Source organism: Vulpes lagopus, chromosome 19 (assembly GCF_018345385.1).
Source record: "Vulpes lagopus strain Blue_001 chromosome 19, ASM1834538v1, whole genome shotgun sequence".
NCBI classification, from domain to species: Eukaryota; Metazoa; Chordata; class Mammalia; order Carnivora; family Canidae; genus Vulpes; species Vulpes lagopus.
Window position 1 is genome coordinate 33197645 of NC_054842.1, and position 17809 is coordinate 33215453.

General features: G+C 37.2%; 1 protein-coding gene across 4 annotated transcripts in view; it reads left to right on the plus strand.

Annotated features, from left to right (window-relative positions):
* PPP2R3A (protein phosphatase 2 regulatory subunit B''alpha) overlaps positions 1–17809 on the plus strand; it is a 213279-nt gene that overhangs the window by 80590 nt on the left and 114880 nt on the right. For 3 of the 4 annotated variants that reach the window (XM_041733964.1, XM_041733967.1, XM_041733965.1), the window contains 2 exons: positions 9089–9355; positions 16141–16244. In XM_041733964.1, the coding sequence (XP_041589898.1) occupies positions 9089–9355; positions 16141–16244 (371 nt within the window). Of the gene's footprint in view, positions 1–5072; positions 5538–9088; positions 9356–16140; positions 16245–17809 lie in introns of those variants that run through there. The other variant, XM_041733966.1, reaches the window with a different exon arrangement.

Sequence of the window (17809 nt, forward strand, 5' to 3'; positions counted from 1 at the left end):
GCCTTCACTCTGAGGCCTTGGTTGACAGTATCTCAGTCTTCATAGTTATGTTCAGCTGAAGCTAGTGAATGACTTTACAAGTTTGTTTATAAAATAAAGGCTAAACTTATTTTGGCATAACACATTGCATATGCAGTATTAACTGTTTAACAGTTTTATACAAATCAAAATCAGTGATTTACTTCTTCAGGCAATTGTTCAAATTTTCTCTTTCTTTTTTAATCTACTCATTTTTTTCTCAAAACATCTCACAGAGTTGATTCTTTCCAGAGAGAGGAAGAATTAATATTGTATATCACCATTGTCTTCACTGAAAGGATCAAGGGCAGGGAATTATAAGAGGATTTAGAAAGCTCTAGAGAATCAATCCTGAGTTTCAAACTAAGCCTCAAAGAATGAATTCTTAAAAAAATGGAATGTGTTGGGTGTCACACACAGCTTTACTCTCCTTTGCCCTTCCCAGTCTCACTTTCCTTAAGGGTACAGTCTTTCTAGACTCACTCTTCAGTTCTTTAGGTCATTTCAGGACTGATAAGTCCTTGCTTTCTTGCTTTTCTTAGAAGGCTATTCTTAAAGAGTCCTTTACTTTTTAGGGTTATAGTAGAGGCTAGCCTCTACTATAGAGAGTAGAGAGGCTAGCCTCTCTTCCATTTAATCTTGCCAGGGAACTTGTAAAACTCTGTACCCAGGAGCCCACCACAAGGATTATCATCCTTGCACGTTTGCTGTAGGGGGACATATATGGAACATATAAGGAACCTCAGTCTAGGTAGCAAGTGGTGGATAACAAGTAATGGATCCCAGTCATCCCCAGAAGAGAATACAAGTCTTTTTCAACCTCTGGTCAAGCTGTCTTAACACAGTTGCCTTGAACACCCAGGTTGAGCACATTGTCTAGACAGGACAAGTGTGTTTCTTCAGACAGAATATGTTCATGAATGATCTGCAAGCCAAGAAGAGATGCAGGCAGCCGTGCAGGAAACACCTACTGTTAGCTAGTTATCTTATTTGGATGTACTTCATATATGCTGCAGAAGGCAGGAAAAAGATCTGGTTTATTCCAGGACATTAGGAAGACCATTACAGTTGACTCTTTCCATTATACATTTCCATGGTCTCAAGCTGAATTTATAAACTATGTGTTAATGGTTTTCTATTCTTCATTCTGGTTAGTCCCTCCAGGGAAAAACTCTCACCCAGAAACACCCAGGCCCATGAAGTAGAAAAGAGAGTAGGTCATAGGTCATGTTTGCATCAATAGGGAAATTCCTTATACTTGATGCTTTCCCAGTAAAGAAGAGGTCTCTCTAAAAACCATGTTCTTTGCAACTATGTTCCAGTTATATACTTCTTGAAACTAACTCATTGAGACCCTTTCTAGAAACAAACACATTTACTTCCATACAAGCACAAGTTAATAAGTAAAAAGCAAATTATCCAATGTCATGATAGTCTTTTTCCATTACTAACTTGTTGCCATAGACCAGTTCTTTCCTAAGCCCTTTTAGGGGATCTGATCTTTTCTCCCTCTGATTTCTTTGGAAAGCAGTTAGATAAAAAACTTAGAGCTCACTTCATCATCAAAAGAAATGGAGAAATATTTTTTTAAGAGTGTAGCATAGGGTGCCTGGGTGGCTCAGTTGGTTAAGTGTTATGATCTCAGGGCCCTGGGACAGAGCCCCACATCAGGCTCCCTGCTCAGCAGGGAGTCTACTACTCTCTTTGCCTCTGCCATTCCTCCTGCTTCTGGCTTGCTCTCTCTCTGTCTCTCAAATAAATAAATTACATCTTTTAAAAAAAAAGTGTGGCAGAGCAGGCTTATTTATTTGTTTATTTATTTATGTATTTTTTTTTTCAGAGCAAGCTTTTTTAAAACTTTTGTTCTGACTTTGAAACTTAAGAGATTTATGGGAAGTGAATGAAATGAAAGTATTCGTTGTCCTTTGCTCCAAACCAGCATTATGCTAGGTATGGTAGAGAAGAGAAGAGACCACTTATTTATTATCTCCATACCCTAGGCACCCAGTGAGTTGTCTATATATAATAAATGGCCAGAAAAATACTTGTTGAGTACTATAAAATTGGCCTTGCCCTCGAGAGTTAAGACTCTTTGGAAAATAATTATCAGATTATAAAATATTGCAGTAGAAGCCCTTTTACTTGGGCATGATTGGGATTGATAGTTACTCAGTAGGGAATCATAAACTCTATGTATATATTAAACATTTTATTTTAACTCAGAACATTAATTTATTTAGATCTTTTGATAGAAGGACAAAGCCTTGTCTTTGAGTGTCACTGGAAATTGGAGTTCCATGACATCTTTCTTTAATAAACCATACTCAGTATATTTGTTGACTGATTTCCAGGTTAGTTTCTTTAAAATGAAGAAGGAACTTAAGTCAGTAGTGAAACAATTTGAATGTAGATTCCTCCTAGATTTTATTTTATTTTTTCCCTCCTAGATTTTAATGATTTTTGTCCTTTATCTCACCCATACCTAATTTTACAGCAAAAAAGTTTTACTAACAGTTTGCCTTTACTGAACCTTTTTAAAAAGGTTTTGCTTATTTATTTATCTATTTACTTGAGAAAGAGAGAGAGAGAAAAAAAAAAAAAAAACACAGATGGGCACCTGTGCTCATTGGGAAGGGCCACAGTGGGAGGGAGAGGGACAGAGACCTGAGTGCCAGCCCCACACATTGCTCGATCCCAGGAGTGGGAGATCATGACCTGAACTGAAACCAAGGATCAGCCGCCCAACCAACTGAGCCACTCAGGTGCCCTCTTTTTACTGAATCTTTATAAAACAATTCAACTTAGACTTTTTATTTTCAATCTTATGAATTTTAGTGACTTTTTTCCTCATTCATATTTCATTAACGTAATATGTAATTGAACTAAATAATACTAAATAAACTAAATAATTACTGTAAAAAAGGTACACCCAACATAAACAAGCAGGTACAAGCACAACCAACTCTTAGTAAGCATACTATTCAACCACTGTGATAAGAAATATGAGAGCATAACAAAAACTAAACTGTTAGTCACGGACCAGTGTGTTCCAGGCATCAGGTTCTCTCTTTTACAGGAGAAATGGAGATCATTGGCTAAACCAGAGAATAGGTTAAATGGAGGTCATTTAAGAGGGACAGTATTTCATTAAGAGAATTGTAGTAAAAGGGGCTTACATAGGGAAGCCTTCATGAAATAGGTAAAATTTGAGTTGGATTTTGAAGGGTGGTGTGAGTGGATGTGATTTGAGGAGAAGGAGCATTCTCAGAAAAGGATGACACGTCACTCCCCTAAAGCCACACATTGCTGTTGGGAAGAACAGGGGCAATACAATTTAAGATGTGGTTTAATTGAAAAAGCATTAAATCATAAGCCTAAGACCTAGTGCCATTCATAACAGACTTTTTTGATAAAGTTAAATAATGAAGGAGGAAAAGATTACTCTAGGCAAGAGTGTAGGGGAAAATATCAGGGAAAGCTAGCACTCCAAGTTCATGTGTAAGTCTCAGGAGAGGAAATTGGGGGAAATGGAAGGGTCCAAGTTAAAGCATTAGACCAGTGGTTTCAATCTTAATCTTCTATCAGCCATAATATATATTGAAAGCTTTCATGTAAAATTTTGTATGAGTGGAGAATTCCACAGCTTACAAAGAAAAAAATTTGAAAACCACAGGTTTAGACATATAAACCCAATGTACGCAGTATGAAGTGTCAGCCTGTCTTGAAGTAAAGAAAAAAAAGATAAGTTGTAGAAAACAATGTAAATCCAAAGAATTTAATTACCACTAAATTTGGCAGAAGTTCAGTAGAAGAGACTTGTGAGCTATTTTTTGTTTTGAGGGTTTATTTGGTAATTATATTTGGTTTATATTTTCTAGAAATAGAAAATAAATACAGATCAATAATGTGATTGAAAATGAGATTGAAGAGGATGTTTAAAGATTTATTTGTAAATGACTATGTGAGACAGATGTTTAGCATATAATAAAATAATAGAATATTTTAAAAATCTGAGATGAGGGATCCCTGGGTGGCGCAGCGGTTTAACGCCTGCCTTTGGCCCAGGGCGCGATCCTGGAGACCCAGGATCAAATCCCACGTCGGGCTCCCGGTGCATGGAGCCTGCTTCTCCCTCTGCCTGTGTCTCTGCCTCTCTCTCTCTCTCTCTCTCTGTGACTATCATAAATAAAAAAAAATTTAAAAAAAAAATCTGAGATGATTTAAAACTCCTTGAAGAAGAAAGTCTCACAAATTCCAGACATATTATGTCATTACTATTTGATCATCTTTCGTACCTTTACTGTAGCCAAGCTGCTTTCTTATGGCATTCAGTTGTCCCACTTTTTTTTTTTTAAGATTTTATTAATTTATTTATTTTGAAAGAGAGAGAGTGTGCAAGTTGGGGAGGGACAGGAGGAGAGGGAGAGACAGAATCTTAAGCAGACTTGTGCTGAGTGAGGAGCCCTCAATCCCACAACCTCAAGATCATGACCTGGGCTAAAACCAAGAGGCAAATGCCCAACTGACTGAGCCATCCAGGTACCCCCAGTTGTTCGACTTTCTTAACCCACACTTTGACAATAAATTTTCAAATGTGCCCAGATCCAGAATCACTTCAACAGTGTGTTGGGAACTGAGATAGTCTTCTGCACATAAGCCCCCCGAAAAGGATTTAATTTTAAAATATAAGACCAACAAATCTCTTTCTATATTACTATTTGAGGATGAAAGTTTTTCTCCATATTTTAACTGGATATATCTAGAGGGTGTGGATATTTGCTTCCCTTCAAATCAGAAAAAAAACAAAAAACAAAAACTCTTCTTAAAATGGCAGGTTCAAATTTGAAGTATAGCTTGTTTTTTCATAAAACACTAAATAGCAAAACTAAAAATGCTCAACATGTTCTTTTTTCTAATAGTTTGAGGAGAAACTGATTTATGTGGATTGACACTTCACATACTCTGAGTTTAAGAAGGTGGCATTATCTGAGAAGTTGCTATTTTTAGGTCCAGCTGTAATGTTTCTAACTTTGGTGCTAGAGTAGTGGGTGCTTCCTTTCCCAGAAGGCTCTGTATTCTCAACATGTGCAGGTCAATTTGACATAAAGCTATCTACAAGGAGCAACAGGCCCATAGCAGGCGTGTTTCTAACTTGAAAATTATGAGCAGGTATTGGGAGCCACTGGCTATATTTGGAAACCAGTTGCATGTCAGAACAAGCATGGATTGTGGTCCCTGGAGACTGGGAGAGCACAATGCTTGAACTTAATTTCCTTTGGAGATAAGAAGAAAATACCTTTCTACCCGACAAGATTGACAACTTATTAAATCTGACCGTCTTCAGAAGTGTGCTGGACAGTGGCTAAGTAAACATCCACTTTTCAAAGATGATGATCAAGGAAACATCTCTACGAAGGGACCCGGATTTAAGGGGAGAGTTAGCTTTCCTGGCCAGGGGCTGTGATTTTGTTCTCCCGTCACGGTTTAAGAAGCGGCTGAAGTCATTTCAGCAGACTCAGGTTTGGAACTTGGGTGTTTCTTTTAAAATATTTTTATTACTAATAAAACCACCCAGTGAACTAACTTACAAATAATTTTACAGCTCACTTGATATTAGATCAAGGAATTAATCTGTGTCCTCTATTCAGCTATTTGCAGAAAGCTATTTGTAGAGAGATTCCAACAGGTTTAAAAATAGACCTTCTGGACCTGAAGTACAGTACTCACATTTTTCTCTTGTAGAGAGGGAATCCAGTTTTAGAGACAATAAATACACCTCAATAAATATCTTACAGTTTACAAATTTTAGTAGAAATGTCTTTGAGAAACTAGAATTTCTGTGTTAAAAGCCTTATTTACACTTTGAATCAATAGACGATGTTTGTAATACATCTGTAATGAATTGTTTTTAAAGTATCAGGCCTGGTAATCTTTTTTTGCAGGAAGAACAAATTATATATATAGACAATTGTGTGGGTGTGATATAATATATGAAACTAACAAAGGATGGCAATTAATTTCTGGGTTGTGAAGGAATGTCCTCCCTCAGCAAGCTGTGATACTGAGTCATTTCTGCCTATGATGATAACTTTGCAGAACCCATGCTTACTTGCTTATACCTAGAGCCAGTGTTGTATCAAACAATTTGCCTTACCTTGAATGCAATACAAATCAAGGGTCATACAAGTGATGGCCACCCAGAATCCAGTAAGAAACCATAGTTTCATAGTTATTCTGATTCAGAGTGATTTCAGATTGAGTGAACCATATGAAATTGCTTTTTTTAAAAAAATAAAAAATGGCCAAATATTGGAAATGCTACAGTGACATAATAGTATAAGGGTACTAACTAAATGATACTATATTTATAGGCTAATAAATGGAGAATGAAATGGAGAATTGAGACATTTTTCCCTAATATAGTTCTATTTTAATGCTAGTTCTCAATTTGAATGAAACCATTCTATTCAAAATGAGCAGATGCTGAACTTGCCAGTAAATCTGCCAAATTTTATTTAACTGTCTTATTCTATAGTATTTATAAAGGTCAGCTTTATTAAACTACTTTAAATTATGTGTCTTGTATTGAATTCAGTGGAAAGTAAATTAATAACATATAAAAGTGCAAAATAAATGCATTTTTTCTTTTCCCTTTTAAATATTAACATCAATTTTATTAAATATGGGATTGACCAATGAATTGATAAATACTTTCCTATCAGTGAATTGCTTAATGGTAAGAGGTACACTAAGGAAAGCAAAGTAGATTATATAATTGAATACCCATTTAAATAAAAACTTGGACAGATAGCAGGGTTTGTTCTCAATTGTTACTTCTGTCGAAGCAAAAGTGTAGAGTTATCATAGAAGGCCTTGCTTTAAACCTCTGCTCGTGTGTGTTCACTAAACTATTGGGTTTCATCCCCACTGGCACCAGTGGTCTTAATCCTACTGTTATAACTGCCTGGATGTCACACCATGGGAAACATTTTGGGGAAACAAAAAAAGAATTTTCATGATTGTACACTTGTAGTCTCACAGACCTGTTTCAGCATAGAATAATAGAAAGGGGATAACACTAATATAAATGACCTATTATATATAAATGTAAAGCCCCTGAAGAATTATATGCCCTGTAGAAGATTAGAACAATTTCTGCTGTTACTGTCTCATGGGACTATGTAATAATATTTACAGATTTAGCATTAAAGCAGAGAGAAATGTTTACAAACCGATTATCAATTTGTCAAATCAAAAGTGGTTTGTAAACTTTAAATTGTTTTACAAATGTAAACAATTCTTTTATTTCTTGTTGAATCTGAAGGACCATGCCAAATTATATTTAGCCTTTTAAGAACCTCACCCTTTAGCCTTTTGGCTCTTAAATAAGGACATATCTGTGTCTAGCACAGTTCTGAACCCTTTACCTATATTAGTTACGTCCTGTAATTGCCTTTAATCTTCACAGCAACCTTCCAAGAAGTGTTATAATCTGTTTTTATTACTGAATTCTAAAAGGTTAAGTAATTTTCCTGAGGTCACAGAGCTAGTAAGCCATCACTGTTTTCTTTTACGTTTTTCATATTTCATTAGCCTCACTTTTCTCTGTGCCATGTTTTCTTTGACTGTTGCTTTATAGGGATGACATGCTTATACTGCAGCAAAATCTTGGTATGACCAACTGGTCTTTATATCCCCAGTAGTATTAATATATGAGCGGACTCTATGTATTAGTGTCAGATATTAATCTAAGAATGTGCCATGTGTGACAAAAGACTAAATCATATTCATCACATATTTGTGTGAATGAAGCTATCTTCCTGTAATACTTATGCTTCTCAAGGGTAGCCAAGATTTTTATCCTGAGTTTAAAGATCTGTTATGAGCCCATATGTCAAAAGGAAATATGATATTCAGATCTACTACTTAGAAATAAATCATTGTTCAAACTTTAGGAGTGGCATTCGGATTATTTAAGGAAAGTTAACATTTGGGTAATATTTTGTGTTCATGATGATCAACAGTCATGTCACTCTTTGATAACTTTATGTAGTATCTAACACAGTGCCATGCTCATGAGCCTTGATAGATAATTTGATCAAAATTAAGAGAAGAAATTAAAACTCTAGAATCTTTTTTGCTTTTTCTGCTAGGAATCTCCAAACTAAATTTAGTCTTCATTGGTAAAGTAGACTTTTACCTGAATGTTAGTGAACCTCCCCTCCCCTTTCCCTAAATCATGGATAATCTTAATCTCCTCATTGCCTGCCTGTCCCCCCTTTATACTGTCCTTTCTTATGTTTCTTTATGGCATACCACATGAAATCTTTTTTGGACAAAGGAAGGATATAAACTATAAATGAGTTAATAAACTCTGAAGGGAGTTTGGCTGCAATGAAATTGATGACCATGATCCCTGCCTGTTATTAGAGTGTACCAAAAATGAAAGAAGTGTGTATCATAGAAAAAAAATCGCATGCCCCAAGGGGCAAGTAAATCAACCTGATAGAAGACATTCCAAAACTAAGATGCTTTAATTTTCTTAACAAAGGCTTTCTCTGCATCAGGGACTGGCAGTGATTTTACCTAAACAAAGTCAAACTAGAGACAAGAAGGTGAAAAGACACCCCCCCACCAATATATTTTAGATGTGTGCATTTTAAAAGAACTTACTCTTATCTGCCTGTCAAAGTAGAAGTAGAAATGTGCAGAAAGATGAACAGTCTTCAGAAAGAATTTACTACTCCAATTCCAACAGACTAAGAATACATTTGAATACTCCTTAATATGTCAGCTAACATTGCTCTTAAATGTCCAGAACATAATTGATGGGAAAATGTACTGTAGGATTTTTAAAGCATAAATCTGTTTACATTCGAATATTGACAGATAATTAATGTGTTTATTTTTTATGGATAGGCATTCCCTAGAAGCATACTTATCACCCTAGTAATAGAGTGATTTCTTCATCTCTGCTGTCTCTATTCTTATTACTTATTACTGATGAGGACTTTCAAGAAGTATATGCTGTTGAGAATTTTTGTGTTTCATAATCACATTTTCCTTCCAGATTCAAAATAAACCAGAAAAGAAACCTGGAACGCCACTTCCACCTACAGCCACCTTTCCAAGTAGTCCCCGACCTCTCTCCCCTGTTCCTCATGTGAATAATGTTGTGAATGCACCATTGTCCATAAACATTCCACAGTTCTACTTTCCCGAAGGACTCCCAGATGCCTGCAGTAACCATGAACAGACTCTAAGCAAAATTGAAACTGCTTTCATGGATATTGAAGATCAGAAAGCAGACATCTATGAAATGGGAAAAATTGCAAAGGTAATATAACTACTAAATGATATATAATCTCTCTTTCTCTGGTAATCCTAATCTCTCTCTCTCTCTCCTCACTGTCTCTTTGCTTTCTGTTTTTAAGCATGGCTAGGTTTTTCCCCCATGTTGAAAAATTTTATTTGATCCATCTATATCATCCTGGATATGCCATCCATTTCATGGAACTCCGTAAGTTTGAATAAAACCTTAATGGTCTCCCAGGACATCCTCCCATTTAATATAGGAATTTCATCCATGACATCATCAACACATAAATTGATTCTCTGCTTGAATGCTTTCAGTGACAGGAAGCTCACTATCTTGTCAAGCAACCTGTTCCATCATTAAATAGCCTAATGTGTTAGAAAAATTTCCCTTGTATTGAGTATAAATGTCTTTTTTCTTTTGTTCTCACCCATTGATCATCACTCTGCCCTGAAGTCAGACAAGGAATCATTGGGCCAGCTCAATACTAATTCTACTCAGAAATAAATGGATTCACCACTAGGAACCAAGTCTTTGATACTTTCCAATATACCCAACTGCTTCTAATTTAGGATCTTAGCCTTTCATTCTGGGACTACTGAACATCTTCAGTAACTGGATGCTACCTCTCCAGTCTCCTCCTCAAACAATTAATACTGAGCATGAGCATCAGGTTATGTTTGATCATGCCATTCCCCAACTCAGCAGTATGCCCCAGCTCACCATCTATAGCAGCACTTTGTTTTGTTTGAGTTTTATTTTTATCTTGCATGCAAACTGAAGAATCAAGTCGTATCTCAGGATTTAGCAGTGGTTTCAGGTTGTGCTTCAAGAGGCAGAGGGGTTTAGTACACTACTAAATGTTGCATGTGGGCAAGTATACCAAGTGGAAACTCCTAAGACCCCATGCATTCAGACATTTGTTACTGCTGTTAAATAATTTGTAAATAGAGTGATTTTAGGGGAAATGAAAAGGAATGCTTTCTTTTATTCTCACCGTCACTCCTCCCCTATCTTAAAACTTGCCTATTGATCTCTTAGATATTTCTAAGGAAAAGCAAACTCTCATTGCAGAAATAAAAGCCTGCCTATTTCCTTTTTTTTTTTTTTAAGTAAAGATTTTTTTTAATTTTTATTTATTTATGATAGTCACAGAGAGAGAGGCAGAGACACAGACAGAGGGAAAAGCAGGCTCCATGCACCAGGAGCCCGACGTGGGATTCGATCCCGGGTCTCCAGGATCACACCCTGGGCCAAAGGCAGGCGCCAAACCGCTGCGCCACCCAGGGATCCCAAGCCTGCCTATTTCCAATCTTATTTTAGACTTGAGGAAACTGAAGTCCTATTAGTACTTAACCTGAAGTCATAGAACCAGCACATGTCAGGAGACTAGTCCTCTAACTCTGGGCATTGTGCTGTTTGTATTGTGTGTTATCTCCCCTGAACATATGCTGACATGCCATTAGCTAACTTCCAATCAATATCCACCCAAATAAATTACAGGTTCTTTCAGGGCATTGGCATTTTCTTACCAAAAGCTTTGAGAGATGGCAACTGTATGAGCCAAGATGGTAAATTGTCTGAATGGGGTGGAATTATGAATCTAAATCCAGGAGACAGAATTTAGTAAGGCTGAATTTAATCTGCATTTAGAGATAACACATTAACTGCATAAATGCCAAATGGTTATTTCTAACATGCTAACAGTCTGTGTGAGAGAAACAAGCAGTTCTGTGGTCTACTTCAGGCAGGCAGACAAGGAGAAACTGTCCAGATTCAGGGGCATAGTAGTTCCCTGGTGTGCTGGGCATACCACACCTGGACAGCCTATCCAAGTGATTTGTGCCTCCCTGTCAGAGACCTCTAGCCTGTTCTGTTTGGACTACAAGTTCCGTAGATCAACCTTCCTCCTCTGAATATTCCCATCTCCTGACTGAGGATCCTGTTCTACCTTTCCACAGCCTTGTCTCCATCCTCCTGCTGTGGCCCTTCCACCTCTACCGTGGTAGGCCTGCCCTGCTCCATGGTTCAATAACCCTCTAGCATTCCATGGATTCAGTAGAAGAAAGAAGAAAACCTAAGGACTCCACAGATGGTCAAGGGAAGCGTAGAAAAGAGTGTAGTCCGGTCAGGGTAGGGGTCTCTGCATGCTGGGGAGTCAGAGGAAAGACTTTGCTATTTTACAAGTAATGAGCATCAATCTGTTATGTGACATCAAGAAAAACTGCCAGTGTAGAAGCTGACAATGTAGAGAAATTTAAAAAGAAAATTTTGTTTAGCCATAGTAACTGTCATTTATATAGCAATTTACTGCTAATACATAATCATCATGTGGCACAATAGCCGGTATACATATACGTATGTGATTAACTTGTCTGAATCATACTTGATTATAACCCTACATACCAAGCATTTATGTTGATTCCTCTTAGACCTTAATTGTCAGCTCAGGCAGCAAGGTAAATTGCTCATACCTCCAAAAAATTAAAACTAACATTGCATATAAAAATGAAGATGGGTATATAATGACCTCAGTAGGTATCACAGTGCCTTGGCTGATACTGTTGTGTTTTGCCTTACTCTGTCAGTACATTTTATTAAATTTTGCCTCTTCATTTTAAAAATCATTTATTATTTGATTATATATTTTTGTTGATGTATAACTGACACGTAGTGTTAGACATTAGCTTCAGGTGTAAGATGTAGTGATTTGACAAGTCTACACATTACACTGTGCTCACCACAAGTTTAGCTAAAAATTGCTTATTTGAAAAATTTATGTAATTATTTCTTGGATTTAGATAATTCCCATTTAATCTAGCTTTTACTTGGCTATGGCTATTAACACTCACTAAGCAATCCTATTTTCAGTTATTTTTTGCATGCAGCTCAGTCTTCCCTGCCATTAGGCAGTGAGCTCCATGTCTGTAGCACTTGCAGTGCATGTGCTTATATTCTCGTAACAAGTTGGTTGTAGGTAAAGGAGAAGAAAGCCATTAAGGGACAATGAAGAGAGGGGGTTGCAGCAATAAATGAAGACTTCCCTGAGTTCTTATAGTCTATAAAGCCATTTGGATAACCACCTTGAGTTTGCAGTCTTAGTGACAATTGTAGTAGATACTAGGGTCTGTTTTTTGAAGTGCAAAGAAAATGCTTTGTTTATGAAATCTGCATCTGTTGATGAAGTTTAACTCATTCATCCCTGACCTCCAACATCCGTGGAGAGATTAATATCCATTTCTGATTAAGTTCTCAATATGTAGTGTGTACTATTTGCCACAGCTTTAAGTGATGACAAGAAATTAATATAGAGAATGAATCTAAGAGAGAAAAGCAGTGCAGGAACATACACTGAGAAACAGTAAGAAAAGCATTTGTCCTCTGGGCCAGAAGACCAACCATGGGGTTTTAGCCTTTAGCAGAAAGTTGAAGAAGAGGAGTGAAAGTGTCTTCTGAACTGTACAGAGACCATCAGCTTCTCTCTTCAGGCTGAGGTAGCACTGTCTTGACCTATCATTTCTGTGTCGTGTAAGGCAGCTTCTCAGTACCTATATTTCTTCATCTGCAGAATGGGCTGAAAATACCTGCCCTCTTCAGCATGGGGATCATGTGATGATCAAATGAAATAATAGGCATAAGACATTTTAAAATGTTAAAGAACATTGCAGGTATTAAGTAATCATCTCCTCCTGTGTGACTCTTTAGACAACCTTGCTTTTAATTCTTTGTTGTTGGACGATTCTTAGATCAAATTATAGGTGTTAAAAAAAAAAAAAAATTATAGGTGTTAGATTTTCCTTACTCCATCAACTTTGATTCCCATAGACTGACTTTTGCCTCCTCCTCTGAGTTTCCTAAACCTATTTTCTGTATCTCCCTCCATATCCCCACTTGTCATCCATTATTTTCCTTTGTAAAAAGTCTTGACACTGGCTTGTTCTGTGCTCTGGTATTAAAGTCTCTATTCTGTTGCCCTCAGATTAATATCATTTACTTTTTTAGGTTCTTATCTCCTAACTCCTTTTTAAAGCGTTTTTTTTTTTTTTTTTTTTTTTAAATTTATGGTAGTCACAGAGAGAGAGAGAGAGGCAGAGACACAGGCAGAGGGAGAAGCAGGCTCCATGCACCGGGAGCCTGATGTGGGATTCGATCCCAGGTCTCCAGGATCGCGCCCTGAGCCAAAGGCAGGCGCTAAGCTTCTGTGCCACCCAGGGATCCCCTCTCCTAACTCCTTTTATCTTAATTCTTTGGTTTTAAGCAGATACAGCCAGCCATACTTTTTTTTTTTTAATAGCCAAAGTATAATGTCTGCATTGCATTTGTTTCCTCTGCCATTTTCTCCAAAGGCTAATACTCTCATGCTGCCTGACATATGGCTACTTAGGGTGCCCCATTATGAGAAAAAGAGGCCAGCCCTTTCCAATATACTTTATTTTATTTTTTAAAAGATTATTTATTTAGAGAGAGAGAGTGGGAGGAGAAGCAGAGGAGAAGGGGAGATAGACTTAAGCAGACCCCTCACTGAGCACAGAGCCCTATGTGGGGCTTGATCTCATAACTCTGATATCATGACCTGAGCGGAAATCAGGAGTCAAATGCTTAAGCGACTGTGCCGCTGAGGCGCCCCCAATCTATTTTAAAACATACCCATTGTATACTTTATCTCTTATGAGTTTGCCTTTGAGTCATAATAAATTTGTGTGCCAATCTCTCACCAACTTACTACTCCTTAGGAGCTGATACATATGCATTTTAACAGGAGTCTTCTAGAGAAAATACTATAATCCAAGCGAAGGAAAGCTGTCTAATAGTGGAAGTAGCTCCACAGAATGTGGTAAAAAGCACACAGTCCCCGGTAGTGTTTCAGCTTAGGCTAGTGACCATTTCCCAGGGTTGAGCTAGAAGATTCCTTCCAATTCTGAAAAATCCATGAGTGACTATAATGGTGGGAGTTTTAAGCACTTTGGCAAGCCAGTTCCAATCTCTCCCTGTACTTACTTTCTCTGTTTGGGACTCTGCACCCCCACCTCTACAATACAGACTGTTCTTTCAAGCTTTCTTCACAGTTGCCAGTAGCCTGTCACATCTAAGAGCATTTTCTTGGCAGACTACCATTCTGCATGAAAGGGAGGATTGGGATTGGAAAGTGGATTTGACAGTTTACCACCCAAAGTATATTAATTGTGAGCTTTGTACTTTGGCAATCATAATTTACCCAATAAACAAAATCCATTGGTTACTAAGCAACACCTTTCCCTCATTCTTGACCTCAGTGGAGGTATTTGACCTCTGGACTTAAGAAATCTGAAGTTCCACCCTGTTTGCAGAACATGCTTTAGTGGCCCCAACAGGAGCAGTTATGATTTCTGCCCTGTACTTACCTTCCTTGGATCAAATCTTACCTTCCATATCCTCATCTCCAACATGAATCCAGCAGCCTTGGGGTGTTCTTTCAGCGTAACTCAGCCTCATAACCTCAGACCAGGTGCTCCTCACACTTCTGTGGGGATTCCCATGCACTGAGGCCTCACACCAGGAGCAGCTTCACCAGAACCTCTTGTGGATTCACATCTAGTCAACCTCCAAAGGAAATGCTTCCCTTTGTAGCATGATGAAGGTCCAACAGACCCTGTGTCTAATATGAATAATAAGACTATCTACTTAATAACAAGATGTGACTCTGAAGGATTCCAAGTTTGGGAATATGTCTTACATGCATGTACAAAATTGGGAACATATGGAGGCTATTTCTCTGTTATTATTTAGATATTATTATTACTCGTAAGAATTTTCCTACTAGGAAAAAGCAGGCAAATTTGGTAAGAACTCTTTTGTAAGAGTATAATTAATTGAAAGAAAGAGCTTTTTATTAAAGAAAAAAAAACACCTTTAGAGTATTATGTATTATATATTGTAGTTTTATATTCATTCCCAGTTCCTCCTCAGGCTTTTAGAAGATGTAGACATTTGTGGCAGTTTCTTTCTTTCTTTCTTTCTTTCTTTCTTTCTTTCTTTCTTTCTTTTTCTTTCTTTTTTAAAGATTTTATTTATTTATTCATGAGAGACACAGAGACAGAGAGAGAGAGAGGCAAAGACACATGCAGAGGGAGAAGCAAGCTCCATGCGGGGAGCCACATGTGGGACGCGATCCCAGGACTCCAGGATCATGCCTCAGGTCGAAGGCAGACACTAAACGGCTGAGCCACCCAGGGATCCCCATTTGTGGTAGTTTCTAATGTTTAAATAAATGATAGCATTTTTTTTTTATCTTTAATCTTTTACCTGAATTGTAACTGTTTAGGTAAATAGCTATTTTCTTGAGCAATCTAGATTCTTCTGGTTCTTCTGACCCAGGGGCTTAATAATGTAATAGGCAAAGGAGAGAGAGGGAGATGAGTTGGAGAGTATATTAACACCAAGTGACCAAGTAATAAATGTGACTCTATTTTTCTGCAGTGGGAAGGAAGGGCATATACAACTATGACATTCAGTCATTCTTGTTTTTAGAAGGTAGAAAATATACTATGTCAGAGTGGTAGGAAGGCAAACTGGTTGCTTTAACTGTTGGGAAAGGGAAAGACACATCACTATAAAGGAACTTGGAGAAAAGGTAAATGGATTTCCCTTTCCTTCATTAAACTTGTAATCCTCTTGTTTCCCCTCTGTCCTCTCTGAATCTGCCATAGCTGATATATTTGACTCTGTCCACTGTGACATGAAGTGTAAAAGCTACAAAGGCCCATTGTTTGGCTGTGTCACCTTTTCATCGCCCCTTGGCTTACACTGTCTCTGTGTTTTATTTGCAGCTCTGCGGCTGTCCTCTCTATTGGAAAGCACCCATGTTCAGGGCTGCCGGGGGAGAGAGGACAGGATTTGTGTCCGCACAGTCGTTCATTGCCATGTGGAGAAAGTAAGTATATGAGCAGTCACTCTGGGGCTAGGCGACTAGGCAAAGAATTATCTGGTTCTCACAACATCCTTTATAAAGGTCACTTATTTTACTCATTTATTAATTTTCCCTTACCCTTTATTTCAACAAGTAAAATTTAGTGATTCACAACTATTTATAACCACACACAAATTTTTTCTGTAGTCCTTATCTTACAAGTCTCTAAGCAGTAAAAAGATCTTCAAAGATACCTTCTTTAGTAACTGATAGTTTCTTAGTTTTACTTGTTAAATTTGGGTCTTAGTGACATAAAAGTAAAGACTGTTAAGGGGAGCAGATACACATGTGTCATGTGAGAAATACAGCTTTCATTCTCATGATCCAAATTAAAATTATATCTAGTGGATTTATTAAAAATAACTGAATTCAAGTAGATTTTAATCATCACTTTTTGAAAGCTCCAATTAAGAAACAAAGGAATACGTATATCTTTTTTTTTAATTCCAATATGATTAACCTACAATGTTATATTAGTTTCAAATATACAATATAGTGATTCAACAAGCGTTATTCCGTGCTCATCATAAATGTACTCTTAATCCTCTTCACCTATTTCATCTCTGGGAAATTTTCTTGAATTTATTCTTTCTTTTTTCTCCCTTTCTTGACATATTTCTAAGTTATTTCTTGACATAGCTATACATTTTAAGAGAATGTCCTAGTTTGCCCCTTCTACCTCTTTTAACTGACCAGCCTTATTTATATATGTTCTCCTCACCTTTTTTGGGCTAAATACCGTTTCTGGGGTTTAAAATCAACGTATAATAGCAGAATTCAGCATACAGATTCCTCCTAATCCTCTCATGCCACCTAAAAGTCCTCAGTAGTATAATGCTTGAGAACATAGTAGGTGATTAATAAGTTTATTCTTATTTTTAAAAATATAGCAGCAAGTTGAGTTCACCAAATTCTTCCTGCATTACATTATAACTATAGTGATTAGAGTATATAGAATTTTACCAGTTCATGAACTTCTTTTAAAGAACCACACCAAGGCTAAAAGTTAAAATGCGTCACATTTTCCAGGTGAATTTTAGTGATTTTGTTCAAGGAATAGTTCTAAGTTGTCTGAATACCAAGAACCAAAAGGACCCCACAAGAATCATTCCTTATACACCATCTAGATGACACTTTACAGTCACTGCTGTGATCACCATTCCACCTCTCCTGTAGCAAAGAGAAAATTGCTGGTGAAAATCTAAGAAATGCCTTTTTAAGAAAATGTATGGATAAGCAGTTATAAAGAAATTTCTTAGAAGCTAGAAATAGTATGAACACTGATTAACAGGAGTGAACCAGCAAAAGAATCGGCATTTTCCCTGAGGGTATTTATCACTGGTGTTTCTGGCAGCCTAGAATCTACAGGAAGAAAATAGAGCCTAGGGCCTGAACAGTAGAGAAGTCGGCTTGGATTCCCTCTCCTTTTCCCACCTGTAAAGCCAAGACTTCAGCTGGGTGGTCCAATTATCTATTATTAATTATTATTGTTATTTTAAATCAGCATGTAACAGTAACAGAATTCAAGA